The sequence below is a fragment of the Mandrillus leucophaeus genome, unplaced genomic scaffold (genome assembly GCF_000951045.1).
Source record: "Mandrillus leucophaeus isolate KB7577 unplaced genomic scaffold, Mleu.le_1.0 Scaffold720, whole genome shotgun sequence".
NCBI lineage: Eukaryota > Metazoa > Chordata > Mammalia > Primates > Cercopithecidae > Mandrillus > Mandrillus leucophaeus.
Window position 1 is genome coordinate 811,772 of NW_012107809.1, and position 13,156 is coordinate 824,927.

At 35.1% G+C, this 13,156-nt stretch overlaps 1 protein-coding gene across 2 annotated transcripts in view; it reads right to left on the bottom strand.

Annotated features, from left to right (window-relative positions):
• TBC1D19 (TBC1 domain family, member 19) overlaps positions 1–13,156 on the bottom strand; it is a 164,540-nt gene that overhangs the window by 83,797 nt on the left and 67,587 nt on the right. For both annotated transcript variants that reach the window (XM_011965344.1, XM_011965343.1), the window contains 2 exons: positions 10,275–10,385; positions 3,591–3,663 (listed from right to left, as the gene is read on the bottom strand). In XM_011965344.1, the coding sequence (XP_011820734.1) occupies positions 3,591–3,663; positions 10,275–10,385 (184 nt within the window). The remainder of the gene's footprint in view (positions 1–3,590; positions 3,664–10,274; positions 10,386–13,156) is intronic.

A 13,156-nucleotide genomic window follows, 5' to 3' on the forward strand; every position in this document is an offset into this window, starting at 1 on the left:
GGGCTTAGCTCAGTAAACTTTCAGAAAATAACAAACAGTGTATTACAGCACTGGAGATAGTTTTCATAGAGAACCCCATAACTGGTTCTTCTCAGTTATCTTGACAAGCACATCACAAAACTGGCCCATAACAACTCGATTTTTTTCATCCTCCTTGACTAAGGATTAAGTTAAATTTTCTCTTAAGATTCAAATTATAATCCTTTATGTTCATTTCAATCAATGTAGTTTATACAGTTCAAGATTTTCTTCTCATAATGTGCCAAGAAATGTTTTATATTCGTAATTTTCACTGAATGAATAAGAACAGTTGAATAATCAAGTAAAAATAAGTTGCCAGCCAATTCTCATTTTCTAACAAAAGCAGATGATATTACTAGATGGTAACAGCGCTTTATTACCCAAAGTAGTATGAAATAACAATAGTCAGACTTCTTAAAAAGTTTAACTATTCAATTATGTGAAATACAATAATTCTGTTTTTTAAATGCTATTTTCTGTCCTAAGAATAAGAAGCTTAAAAAATCAGAACCAGAATCTCCAACTTATACTCTAATTCTGTGTTTTTCAGAGTGCCCTGAGGACCATTATGTTAACAGATGCATCTATATTAATAGATCTTGCTCAGGAAAAATACTTCTATTAAAACGATCTTGGAAGATGCTAAGCTAAAATAGTTGAGTTAAGACTTCTCATAGTCTTTAAGATAGTAACATACACTGTACATCTTAAGAAGGTATACAATTCAGCCCTTCTCAAACCTTATTTGACAACAAGATTCTCTTTTTCACAGGGCATCTTATGAGTGCTCCTTAGTATAACGCTTCAGGAAATACTGCACTGAGTATGGTTTTTTCTTTTACAAAGAAAATGTCTATTTAGTAGAACCCTCGTCTAATTAAGATTCATTATTACGTACACTGAGACAATAATATCAGACATAGGACCTCCTTTATCATAAAGGCTTATGAAAGAATGCTGATCTTGCTCACTCTGTTAATATCAGTCTTATAAATGGTTTCCATAGTAAATGTGTGTGTGTGTATTTTTTATTTTTATTTTTTTTATTATTGTTAAATAAGGATTCTATAGTATAATTGTAAGGACTTTTTCTCCTGACATATATAAAAGCTCATAAGTAAGAAATGCATTTCAAAGATAATAACTGAATAACAGTAATGATAAAACAGAGGTAACAGAGGTTTTAAAGATGTGTAAGAACACAATTCCCTTAAGCCACACTTAAACTTAATTCTGAATACAAAAAACTTGCCTCTAGCCAAACATAAGTATAGCAACATTTTCCAACATTAGCATTACATTTCCAACTTAAAGCGAAAGACACAGACTAAAATATAAAATAAGAGGTTGTCAGCCTCCTTCAAGCAGGCTTAGATGTTCTATGCTCCAGTCGCCCTTTAAAGGTAATAACAGCAAATACCACACTGTATCTTATCTGTCACTTACCACTATTTTTTCCCCTAAAAGCAGAGATTATGTCTTATGTCTATGTATTCTATATAAAACTCTGTATTTACCAACCCCTGGCCCTCAGCAGGGTCTCAAACACATTTGTTATATTATGAATGAATCAAAGAAGGAAAATCTGCACTGTAAGTTTAAAAATACAGTATGTTAAGTCTTCTAAAGCATAGATACTATGAGATTTAGAATAATTTTAAATAACTCTTAAAGATATTTCAAAAGTAAAAAATAAAAATATAATTCAAGGCTGTGTTACTACTTCCTTTCCTTTTCTTATATGACTATCAATTGCCATGAATAAAAGTACAAGGTATTTTATTTTATAAGATATTTTACATCTTCTTATAAAATAAGAAAAGGCTGTCAAAGGTGGCAGGAGGGAGGCAGTACAGTGTAGCAGACTTTGGAGACAGACTATTTAGTTTTGAATCCTGGCTCTACTACTTACTAGTTTTGTGACCTGGAGCAAGTTACTTAACATCTCCACATCTTCAACTTTAAAATGAAGATAATAATCCTACATCACATTATATAAGAAAATTAAAACCATATTGCAATACTACTATACACTGCCAGACTGACTAAGACAAAGATGAAATACACCAAGCATCAGTGAGGACATACAGCAAAACTACGACTCTCATACATTGTTGGTGGAAGTGTAAACTGGTACTAACACTTTTGAAAACTCATTGGCAGTTATTTACTAAAAATGAACATATACAAATATGAATATGCATGAATGAATGAATGAATATTTCTAGGACCTAGAAAATACACTCCCAGGTATATACTCCACAGCAGAATATAGATACATTCACCAAAAAACACATACTAGAATGATAATAGTAGCCTTATTTGTACTATCCCCAACTTGAAACTTCCCAAATATTTACCAACCATAGAATAGATAAATAAATGTGTGGTATATGCATCCAGTGGAACACTGGGAAGCAAATGATCTATAAACACATGTAACAATATGGCCAAATGTCACAAATATAATTTGAACAAAAGAAGTCAAACATCACAGAGACACACTATATGCTTTTATTCATATGAAGTTCAAGAATTTGAAAAACTAATCTGTGCTGCCAGAAAAACTAATCTGTGCTGCCAGAATAGTAGTTATCTTTGTAATGGGGATTAAAGATTGAAAGAGGGTAGGAGAAGGGCTTCTGTTTAGTGTTCTGGGTATTTTAATAGGTTTATTCAATTTGTAAAAATTCATTAAGCTGTCCTCTTATTACATATGTATTCCTCTATGTGCATTATACATTAATAAAGTATCTAAAATGAAAATAGATACCTTATAGAGTTGCTGAGAGGTTAAAATGAGACAATATAGATGCAACATATAGTATGCGCTCAATGGTTATTTCTGATTATATAGAATAATAATAGTAATAATTATGTAATATTGCTATTATAATAGTAGTAAGAGCCAACTTATTTTATAGAGGAAGAAACAAGTCCAAAGATGTATAGTGACTTGTGCAAGTTATACAGTTAGCCAGTGGCAGAGGAAAGACCAGAATAGCCTCCTAATCCCTATCTAGTATTATTTCTACTACTACAATACAGGGCTCCCATACTTTAAGTAAATTTTTACTTCGTTTTTATTATAGCTAAATACCAATGTAGTATTTAGTAAAACGTACACTGAATTTATGCACAAAAAGGGAAAAGTTAGGAAAATTGCTTGGATTATTAAGGTTTAAAAGACACTATTTTTAAAGCCTAAGTTGACTCAAGGTAGACGTCAGTATTCACTTAACTTGGTGATACAAAAGTAAAAACAGATACTGTTGGCCAGGAAAGAATGTTGCCAGTAAAGATTCTGACAACAAAAATAACTTATATATGTCTAATGACTTTTCAAAATCATTTTAAAGATCAAATAAAAAGACAAAATCTGGTTGAACTCTAATACTTACAACATACCGGATTCTATTCAATATATAACAGTAGCCAAGGAGAGGCAAAAGCACGCTTAGTTTTCAGATATTAAAAAAAAAAACTGCTAAATTAACTTGGAAATAGCAATATAAACCTTAGGCTCACTCTCATTTATCATTAATTGAATTAATTGGAAAAATACCAACCAGGAGGCACTTGTGTAGAATCATCTATACCCAGTTGTCCTATATTTAAGCCAAGTTCCACAAAGCATTCTTTCTGAAAAATAACATATGTAGAATTGACATAGATCTCAGACTTTACTGCACATTGTTAAAAGATCACCTTTGCCTAAACATTAGCTTAAATAAAAATCACAATGTGAAATGAGGCTTTGCTTTATTCAAACACCTAAAAAAGAAAAGGACGTATTAAACATCTAAATAATAATGCATTAGTCCAAAATTAAGGAACAGAATAACCAGTGATTACTATATAATGTTTATTATTTTCATATGAAATAATCACGAATAGAAAAGATATAAGCATTTAGGAAATATAAATACACAATGGGAAAGACACAAACATGTAATATTTATCCAAATGAAGAGCCATTAGCAACATTTTTCTTTCTCCTAATTTTTCCTACCTAATAAAAGTTTTACTTCTTGCCTTTTGACCAATGAGTGCTGCCATTGTTTAAAATAACTGTTTTTCAAAAATAGTTCTTGATTTTGCCTTTTTAGGTAACAGACTACTCAGTAAGATAAGGAATGATAATTATCCTTTCAGTAAAAAACTAACTTTAAACCTTTCCTGAAACACACACACACACATACAAACACTCGATATGCGTATCACTTACCAATTTCATCTTCTAAAATCATTGTCTAAAATTACCACTATGATCCTGTATTTGTGCTTTCTATGGTACTGTACCTCACTCAGATCTTAATCAAGTAAACACTGCAAATATCCAAAACAACTTAAATTAATTTTTAAGTACAATTGGACCATCAAGTGCTCTGCTAAAATAAGGATAAATCAGATTTATTCTCCAGACTTCCTCTACTTATCTAGTAATGTCTAGGGAAAATAATAATGTTTGTCTGGTAGTTTTTAAATATATAAAAACCTCACATTATTCACATTTTTACGCTCTAAGTAATTAAATATTTCTATTAATATTTGCCTCAGTATTTTGTTACTATTCTAATTGCTAAACCCATACTTCCTTGCCCTTTAAAAAATGGAATTAGTTATAATCCTTACTAATTATCTATTATTACTTAAGTTAGTGATTTATTAATGTCCTTTACAAGATAGTTATTCAGCCTAATATATACATATACACATTTCATTTTTGTATAGATTTTAAATAACTACTACTATATTTCAATTTTTAAACTTTATCTACACTTTAAAAAGTACTGCATCTTGTCCATGACTAAGATCTACCATGGACCCCAGGACCGGCCTGCTAGCCCATGCTCTGATGTTAATGACATCGAAGGCACCCCTCCCGAGGAAATCTCAACTGCATGACCCCACTATGCCCCAATTCAGCAGGAAGCAGTTAGAGCAATCATCGGCCAACCTGCCCAATAGCACTCGGGTTTTCCTGTTGAGAGGGGGGACTGAGAGACAAGACTAGCTGGATTTCCTAGGCCGACTAAGAATTCCTAAGCCCGGCTGAGAAGGTGAATGCACCCACCTTTAAACACGGGGCTTGTAACTCAGCTCACACCCGACCAATCAGGTAGTAAAGAGGGCTCACTAAAATACAACTTAGGCTAAAAGCAGGAGGTAAAGTATTGTCAAGTCATATATCGCATGAGAGCACAGGGGGAGGAGGGAAAATGATCGGGATACAAACCCAGGCATTCGAGCTGGGAGTGGGCAACCCCTTTTGGGTCCCCTCCCATTGTATGAGAGCTCTGTTTTCACTCTATTAAATCTTGCAACTGAAAAAAAAAAAAACAGTACTGCATCTTATGTTACCAATTTTTAATGACTGAAGAGGTAAATTTGTTATTCTTCCATTTTCAACCATTGTTTTCCATTTATTTTAAGGTACTCTTCTGTAATTGAAATCCTTTGTATTTCTTTTTTTTAATAACCTTAATCTTCATACTACAAAAGGGACTTATACCCAAAAAATGCTTTAATATTAGGTTCTGTAATTAAAATGGAGAGTTTTACTTAGGCTAGGACATGTTAAAAAGCATAAACAGAACTCTGAACATCCATTTCCTACTTCATTGCCCTGGACTATTTTTAACTCAGTGTCAACAGACATGGACCCTAATCTCAGATTTCCTTCAAAACTCACCCCAGGTATCTCATCTTCAGAGAAGCCTCCCTTGATATTCCAGGCTGATATAAGCAACTTTCTATGCATATATATTAACCTTTATCAACCAAGCACACAACCACATCATATTAAAATTGTATTTTTACTGCCCACCTCTCCACTAGCCTGCAGCTCTTGGAAGACAAGCACTGTCTCTTACACACATTTGCACTCTGCTTCACTACCTGGCACAGGGCCTGACATAGCGAAGGGGTTCAATAAATACTGAACCACACTACTTAGCTCTAGTCCTAACCAGCTGCCTCCACATAACCAAATTAGTAAATAGGAATTTGTCACAACTACACTTTAGAGTTAATAAATCTCAGTTATAAGGAATTTCTGTTTAATATGTATGTGTCTACATAACATTGTAATTAGGTTTAAGGGCTATCCATTATAGGATCACAGGACTCACTGAGCCTCACCAAGTTCAATACTTGTACAGGCAGACTAGGGTCACAGATAAACCATGCATCCTGGAGTCAGAATCATTATATTGCCAGGTTACATGATATAGGCAAGGCAGGGACAACTATCCATAATGACTGAGGAATAAAAGGATTAACTACACTCTTAATCATATAGCCACAATTTCTTGAAAATTAGCCACAAGCTTTTGGTTCTCCAATAGCTAAGAATGCATTCGCATCAGTTTAGGGTCTCTTCAGACAGACAGAATACATAGTAGTCTCATTCACACATAAGCTGAAACTTGGTCTAAATTATCCTTTCCCTGCTTTTTTACCTAGCAAACTCCTTCAAGTTGGCTGGCTTCAGAGGGTCATCACCTAATCTTCATGTGAAACTGCCTCTACATGTGGCAGTTTCAGATATCATCTATTGATTTTATATGGAAAATGAGGATTTTAGCTCATGCACATTCTATTTCCACCCTTCAGTCATCATTAATTCTTAATTAAATCCATATGGAGAGTTTTGCATTATTGTGACTATGTAAATATTTCACTGGTGAGGCATGTTGTACTTATCAATGTTTTCATTCTTATACTTTTTTCCACACTGTTCATAATTAAACTGATTTTTCACTTATACAATTTTCTCTAATCATTTACCTCTTTTTCCTAAACCCATAACAACTCTGAAAAGACCCTCCTTGATATAATTTCGCATGTAGTCAAGCCTGTGAGATCATCTGCACTTTTGGTGTTTTTCTTGCAGGCATCCCTCCTGGAACCTTCCAACCTCCTGCTCCAATCTAGGGTTGTTGTGTTTCAGTCCAGTTGTACAGCCTTTGTCCTGGAACTTCTCTTCACTATCATTTCTGGAAATTCTCCTTCTCTTTGGTTGGGATCCTGTTTTCTGGGTCCCATATTTTGCTTCTTGTTTATGACCTTGTTTGAAGTACTTCTACCAAGAGCTCCCTAAATAAGAGTAAATATTTTAGATCAGTACATCAGAAAATGTTTACTCCATCTTAACATTTGATTGACTGTTGGTTACATATAGAATTCCAGGCTTGAAATCACTCAGGTTTTTAAAGACATTACTTCAAAGTCTTCTGGCTTCCAGTGTTGTTGCTGAGAGTAAGATGCCACTCTGATTCCTGACACTGTATATACTCTGCTTTTCTTTTATAAAAAATTTTCAGTTTTCTCGTTTTCAAGTGCCTTGGTGTGGATCTTCTTTCATTCATGCCACTGGGTACTTGGTAAGCCTTTTCACTGGAGATCCACATCTTTCTTAAATTCTTATAAACTTAATTATGTTCCCTCCGTTTCCCTTTTCTGGAACTCCTTTTGGTCAGATGTTAATCTTTGTAGATTGATCTTGTAATTTAAGAAATCTTTTCACTCCTATTTTTCATTTCTTTGGTTTTTTGCTTCATCTTCTGACAAAGATTTCCTCAGCTTTGTTTTCAACTCATCTATCGATATGTATTTTTGGGCATACTATATTCTTAAGCCAAAAACCTCCTTTTCATTCTCAAGTGTTTTCTTGCATTAATGAAATTCTGTTCTTGTTTCAAGTAATATTTTATCTTACTAAGAATATTAATGGTTTCATTAAAGTCTCCTTTTAGGAATAAATGGTTAACATGTCCATTTGAAGATGACATTGTGTTTACCTTCTCCCATCACTGTTGCCCTGAAAATGTACTGAATCACACACACACAAAAAAATTCTAAGAGAAATGCCCCCACTATATTGCTAAGCAATGTTATTTACTGAAAACATATGATCCTTGACTGGTAAACGACATCTGAAATGGAAAACTGTGAGTAGAGTACAAAAACTGACTGGAAAACACAGGTCTTAGCCACCTGTGTGGTGTCTCTTGGGAGGACTTAGAAGCTATGCTTATGTGCATTACAAGAAATGATTCCTATGGTGTATGAGACTTCCCTATGTTGTGCCTATGTGACTTGTCATTTCCAGTTGCATACCTTCCTTGTGAGGATTGGGAAGTAGCATTTGGATGGCTGTAAGGACTCTCTGTGATGATGAACCTGCTAATGGCATGCTAGTATACTGTCATGCTGTTTTCTGTCCTGTTTCACTCACAAATTTAAGTGAACCTGGTACCAGGTTATCATCTATTGTATCCTGTGAGTATGAATGTAAATCAGAACCTGAAATGCCTACTAGTAGTCATTGCCTAATTTGGCTATTTGGCTGCTGTTTGGTTTTGCTTTAGTTTGGTCCTGTCTTTCATACTGGAAGAATTCAAAAGTCTGGGGTTTCTAGGTTGGTCATTCCTATTTAGAAACGAGGTAATAAAAAACTGATTGGAAGCTCCGTCGGCAAGGGTCAGGCACAGAATGCAGTAGGCTTCATTGTGAGGCAATTTAATATCTAGCCAACCTCTTTTTTGTAAGGGTTCTCTGAATCCCTGTTAGTCTTTCCTCTGGCATTCTAGAGTTGGTTGAGGGTAAGGAAAAAGAAGGTGGAGGGTGAGGAAGGTAGGGTAGTGGTGGTAAGAATGAGAGTATTAGTCTCACCATTCAGCAGACTTGTACTTAATCGCTGTTTTCAATAGCTCATTCCTGTCCTGCTCTATGTCTGAGGTCTCCGAGTGCACAGTCTTTCTGCATCTGGATCTCTAGTGAATACACCTCTGGTCTTCTGTGGGGGAGGAGGAGTTATCTGAGTATGCATGGTGATGGAAATCTGGGGGACTAACTTCTCCTGATCCAGACTTTCACACAATCTCCATTTTCAGCCCTATGGCTCACCATGGTTTTCTGTGACATGCAGTACCTCCAATTCTCGAACATTTCTAAGGTTCTATGGAGAAAATCATCTTGCTTCTTGCATCAGTCAGTGTCTAGTCAGGAAATAGGTTATACCAGAAATGTGAACAGGGAAAAACAGAAGCAGCAAATGCAGAAAGCAACTATGACTTCTAGGTTAAAGGAAAGTAAACAAAAAAGAAACTAAGAACTTAGAAAAGGGTCTCCTGGCGCTGAAGGCTGAGATTCATACCTCTGTAGAGAGGTAGTGGAGCTGCCACACAAAGGCAGACCAGGGGTGGTGGAAAAACTTGTCAAGGGGCAGGTTAGAGCTGGACTATTGAGGACTACTGAGGTGAGTGTTATTGAGCCTCCTGCATCCCAATCTGCTGACTCCTACACGCAGGAGCTAGAAATGGAAGCCCCTTCCTCCTTCTATGGCCTTGCAGTGTCCCTCTAGAACCTTCTATTGACAAAGCCTAACATCAGGCCTGCTGGCAAAGGGGAAATGTTTATAGGGTCCAGCTCCAGCATGATAAAGCAGAGCAAAAAGGAGAATTTAGAGCTGAAAGATAATAAACTGATGATTGGCAAAAAATATAAGGCCATAAATATACTTTAATCTCATTTATACTTTCTATCTTCTAGGGACATTTAGGTTTGATATTCTTCTCCCCTGTTTAAGTCATTTATCATCAGCGCTCTATCTTAATACATTAATGCCCAGAGTTATAAGTGGCTTCCTAGTTTCACCAAAGACAGTATTTATATTTCTATGCTCCTTATTGTTTTAGGGTGACTTTGAAAGAAGAAGTGATAATTTCTTAATTCCACCATCAGGAAATCTCCCTACTTTTCATTTTAAAATGAGCTTCCTCACAAGAATATTATGGTCTCCAGAGCAAAGCCACTCTCTAATTAATTCTTATGTTCTCCATCTCCCTAAGTGCCTCATCTTGTTATAAGCTCCACAAAAGTTTGTGAAATTAAATAAAGTGTACTTTCTTAAAAATAATTTTATAAAACTCACAATTTATCTCAATTAGTTTTATAACCATCCACCAGGCAACTGAATCCCAACAAGCTGTCTCATAAATCTATGCTGCTTATTAAAATACAAAATAAGCAAAAGCATTTATAGGTCAATGCAAACTCATTTTTAGTCCTATTAGCAAAGCAGCTTGCTCTCTCTATATACATATTTGTAATAAAAGAATAAATGTCACTTTATTAATTTGTTTAACGAGTAGATTACCCTATTGCTTTACATACATGCTGTATAAAAACATTTTTCTAATTATCTTCTAAATGATGTTAATTTATTTTTAAGTTTCTATACTTACCAATTCAGGGATGTCTTTTACTTTCAGAGGAACTTGAATTAAACCCAAATGAGTCCTGAAACTAAGAGAATCACCGTTTTCATAATTTGGGTTGCGAAGATTAATTAATACCTTTAAAAACAAATCCAACAAAATTGGTTAGTTTCTTTACAGGATGTTTACACTTATAAAATTAGTAGGGATATTCTTTGTGTATCACCACAAAATTAATTACTATTTGAGTGATATACATACTTTAATTACATTCCAAAATAGTATAAAAGTATATTGAAATGTTAAAATATAATGCCATAAATATACTTTAATTAGGATAGTTTTAATATTCCAATAAATGATCTACAATACATAAATCTACGAAGTTAAGAATTTAGTTAAAAATAAAAACTTTTTGGTGGTTAGAAAAAATAAAAATTGCTTGATTATAACACTTTACCAGCAAAGGTGATAAGAAAGAAATCTTGCTTGATTGTAATATTTATCAGGAAAAATTTTAGAACCAATTCTAACACATTTAAAAAAAGATATTGACAATATTTGTAGAAAGATGATGAAGTAAGATTGCAGGGCATCTCTCTCACCACTCCTATTCAACATAATATTGGAAGTTCTGGCTAGGGCAATCAGGCAAGAGAAAGAAATGAAGGGTATTCAAATAGGAAGAGTGGAAGTCAAATTGTCTGTTTGCAGATGACATGATTGTATATTTAGAAAACCCCACTGTCTCAGCCCAAAATCTCCTTAAGCTGATAAGCAACTTCAGCAAAGTCTCAGGATACAAAATCAACGTGCAAAAATCACAAGCATTCCTTACACCAGTAACAGACAGAGAGCCAAATCATTGAACTCCCATTCACAATTGCTACTAAGAGAATAAAATACCTAGGAATCCAACTTACTAGGGATGTGCAGGACCTCTTTAAGGAGAACTACAAACCACTGCTCAAGGAAATAAGAGAGGACACAACAAATGGAAAAACATTCATGCTCATGGATAGAAAGAATCAATATCATGAAAACAGTCATAAAGCCCAAAGTAATTTATAGATTCAATGCTATCCCCAAAGCTACCACTGACTTTCTTCATGGAATCGGAAAAAAACTACTTTAAACTTCATATGGAACCAAAAAAGAGCCTGCATACTCAAGACAATTCTAAGGAAAAAGAACAAAGCTGGAGGCATCATGCTTCCTAACTTCAAACTATACTAAAAGGCTACAGTAACCAAAACAGCATGGTACTGGTACCAAAACAGATACACAGACCAATGGAAAAGAACAGAGGCCACAGAAAAAACACCACATATCTACAACCATCTGATCTTTGACAAACTTGATACAAACAAGCAATGGGGAAAAGATTCCCTATTTAATAAATGGTGCTGGGAAAACTGGCTAGCCATACGCACAAAACTTAAACCGGACCTCTTCCTTACACCTTATACAAAAATAAACTCAAGATGGATTAAAGACTTAAATGTTAGACCTAAAACTGTAAGAATCCTAGAAGAAAACCTGGGCAGTACCATTCAGGACATAGGCATGGGCAAAGACTTCATGTCTAAAACACCAAAAGCAAAAAAAGCAATGGCAAAAAAAGCCAAAATTGACACACGGGACCTAATTAAACTAAAGAGCTTTTGTACAGCAAAAGAAACTATCGTCAGAGTGAACAGACAACCTACAGAATGGGAGAAAAATTTTGCAATCTATGCATCTGACAAAGGGCTAATATCCAGAATCTACAAAGAACTTAAACATGTTTACAAGAAAAAAACAAATAACCCCATCAAAAAGTGGGCAAAGGATATGAACAGACATTTCTCAAAAGAAGACACTTACGCAGCCAACAAACATATGAAAAAATGCTCATGATCACTGGTCATTAGAGAAATACAAATCAAAACCACAATGAGATACCATCTCATAGCAGTTAGAATGGTGATCATTAAAAAGTCAGGAAATAACAGACGCTGGAGAGGATGTAGAGAAACAGAACGCTTTTACACTGTTGGTGGGAGTGTAAACTAGTTCAACCACTGTGGAAGATGTTGTGGTGATTCCTCAAGGATCTAGAACTAGAAATACCCTTTGACCCAGCCATTCCATTACTGGGTAAATATCCAAAGGATTATAAACCATTCTACTATAAAGACACATGCACATGTATGTTTACTGAGGCACTATTCACAATAGCAAAGACTTGGAACCAACCCAAATGTTCACCAATGATAGACTGGATGAAGAAAACATGGCACACATACGCCATAGAATACTACATAGCCATAAAAAAGGATGAGTTCACATCCTTTGCAGGGACATGGATGAAGCCGGAAACTATTATTCTCAGCAAACTATCACAAGAACAGAAAACCAAATACTGCACGTTCTCACTCATAAGTGAGAGTTGAAAAATGAGAACACATGGACACAGGGAGGAAAACATCACACACCAGGGCCTGTCAGGGGGTCAGAGGCAAGGGGAGGGAGAGCATTACAACAAATACCTAATGCAGGTGATGGGTTGATGAGTGCAGCAAACCACCATGGCACATGTATACCTATGTAACAAAACTGCACATTCTACACATGTACTCCAGAACTTAAAGTAAAATAAAAATAAATAAATAATAATAGTAACAAAGATTGCAGGGCATCTCCTCTAAACCAAACTCACAAGGAAAAAAAATTGAAAATCAGAGCTTAAAAAAAGGTCATTTATAGAATTTCCCAAAATAAGTGGCCGGGTGCAGTGGCTCATGCCTGTAATCCCAGCACTGTGGGAGGCCAAGGCAGGCAGATTGCCTGAGCTCAGGAGTTCGCAACCAGCCTGGGCAACAATGGTGAGACCCCATCTCTACTAAAATACAAAAAATTAGCTGGGC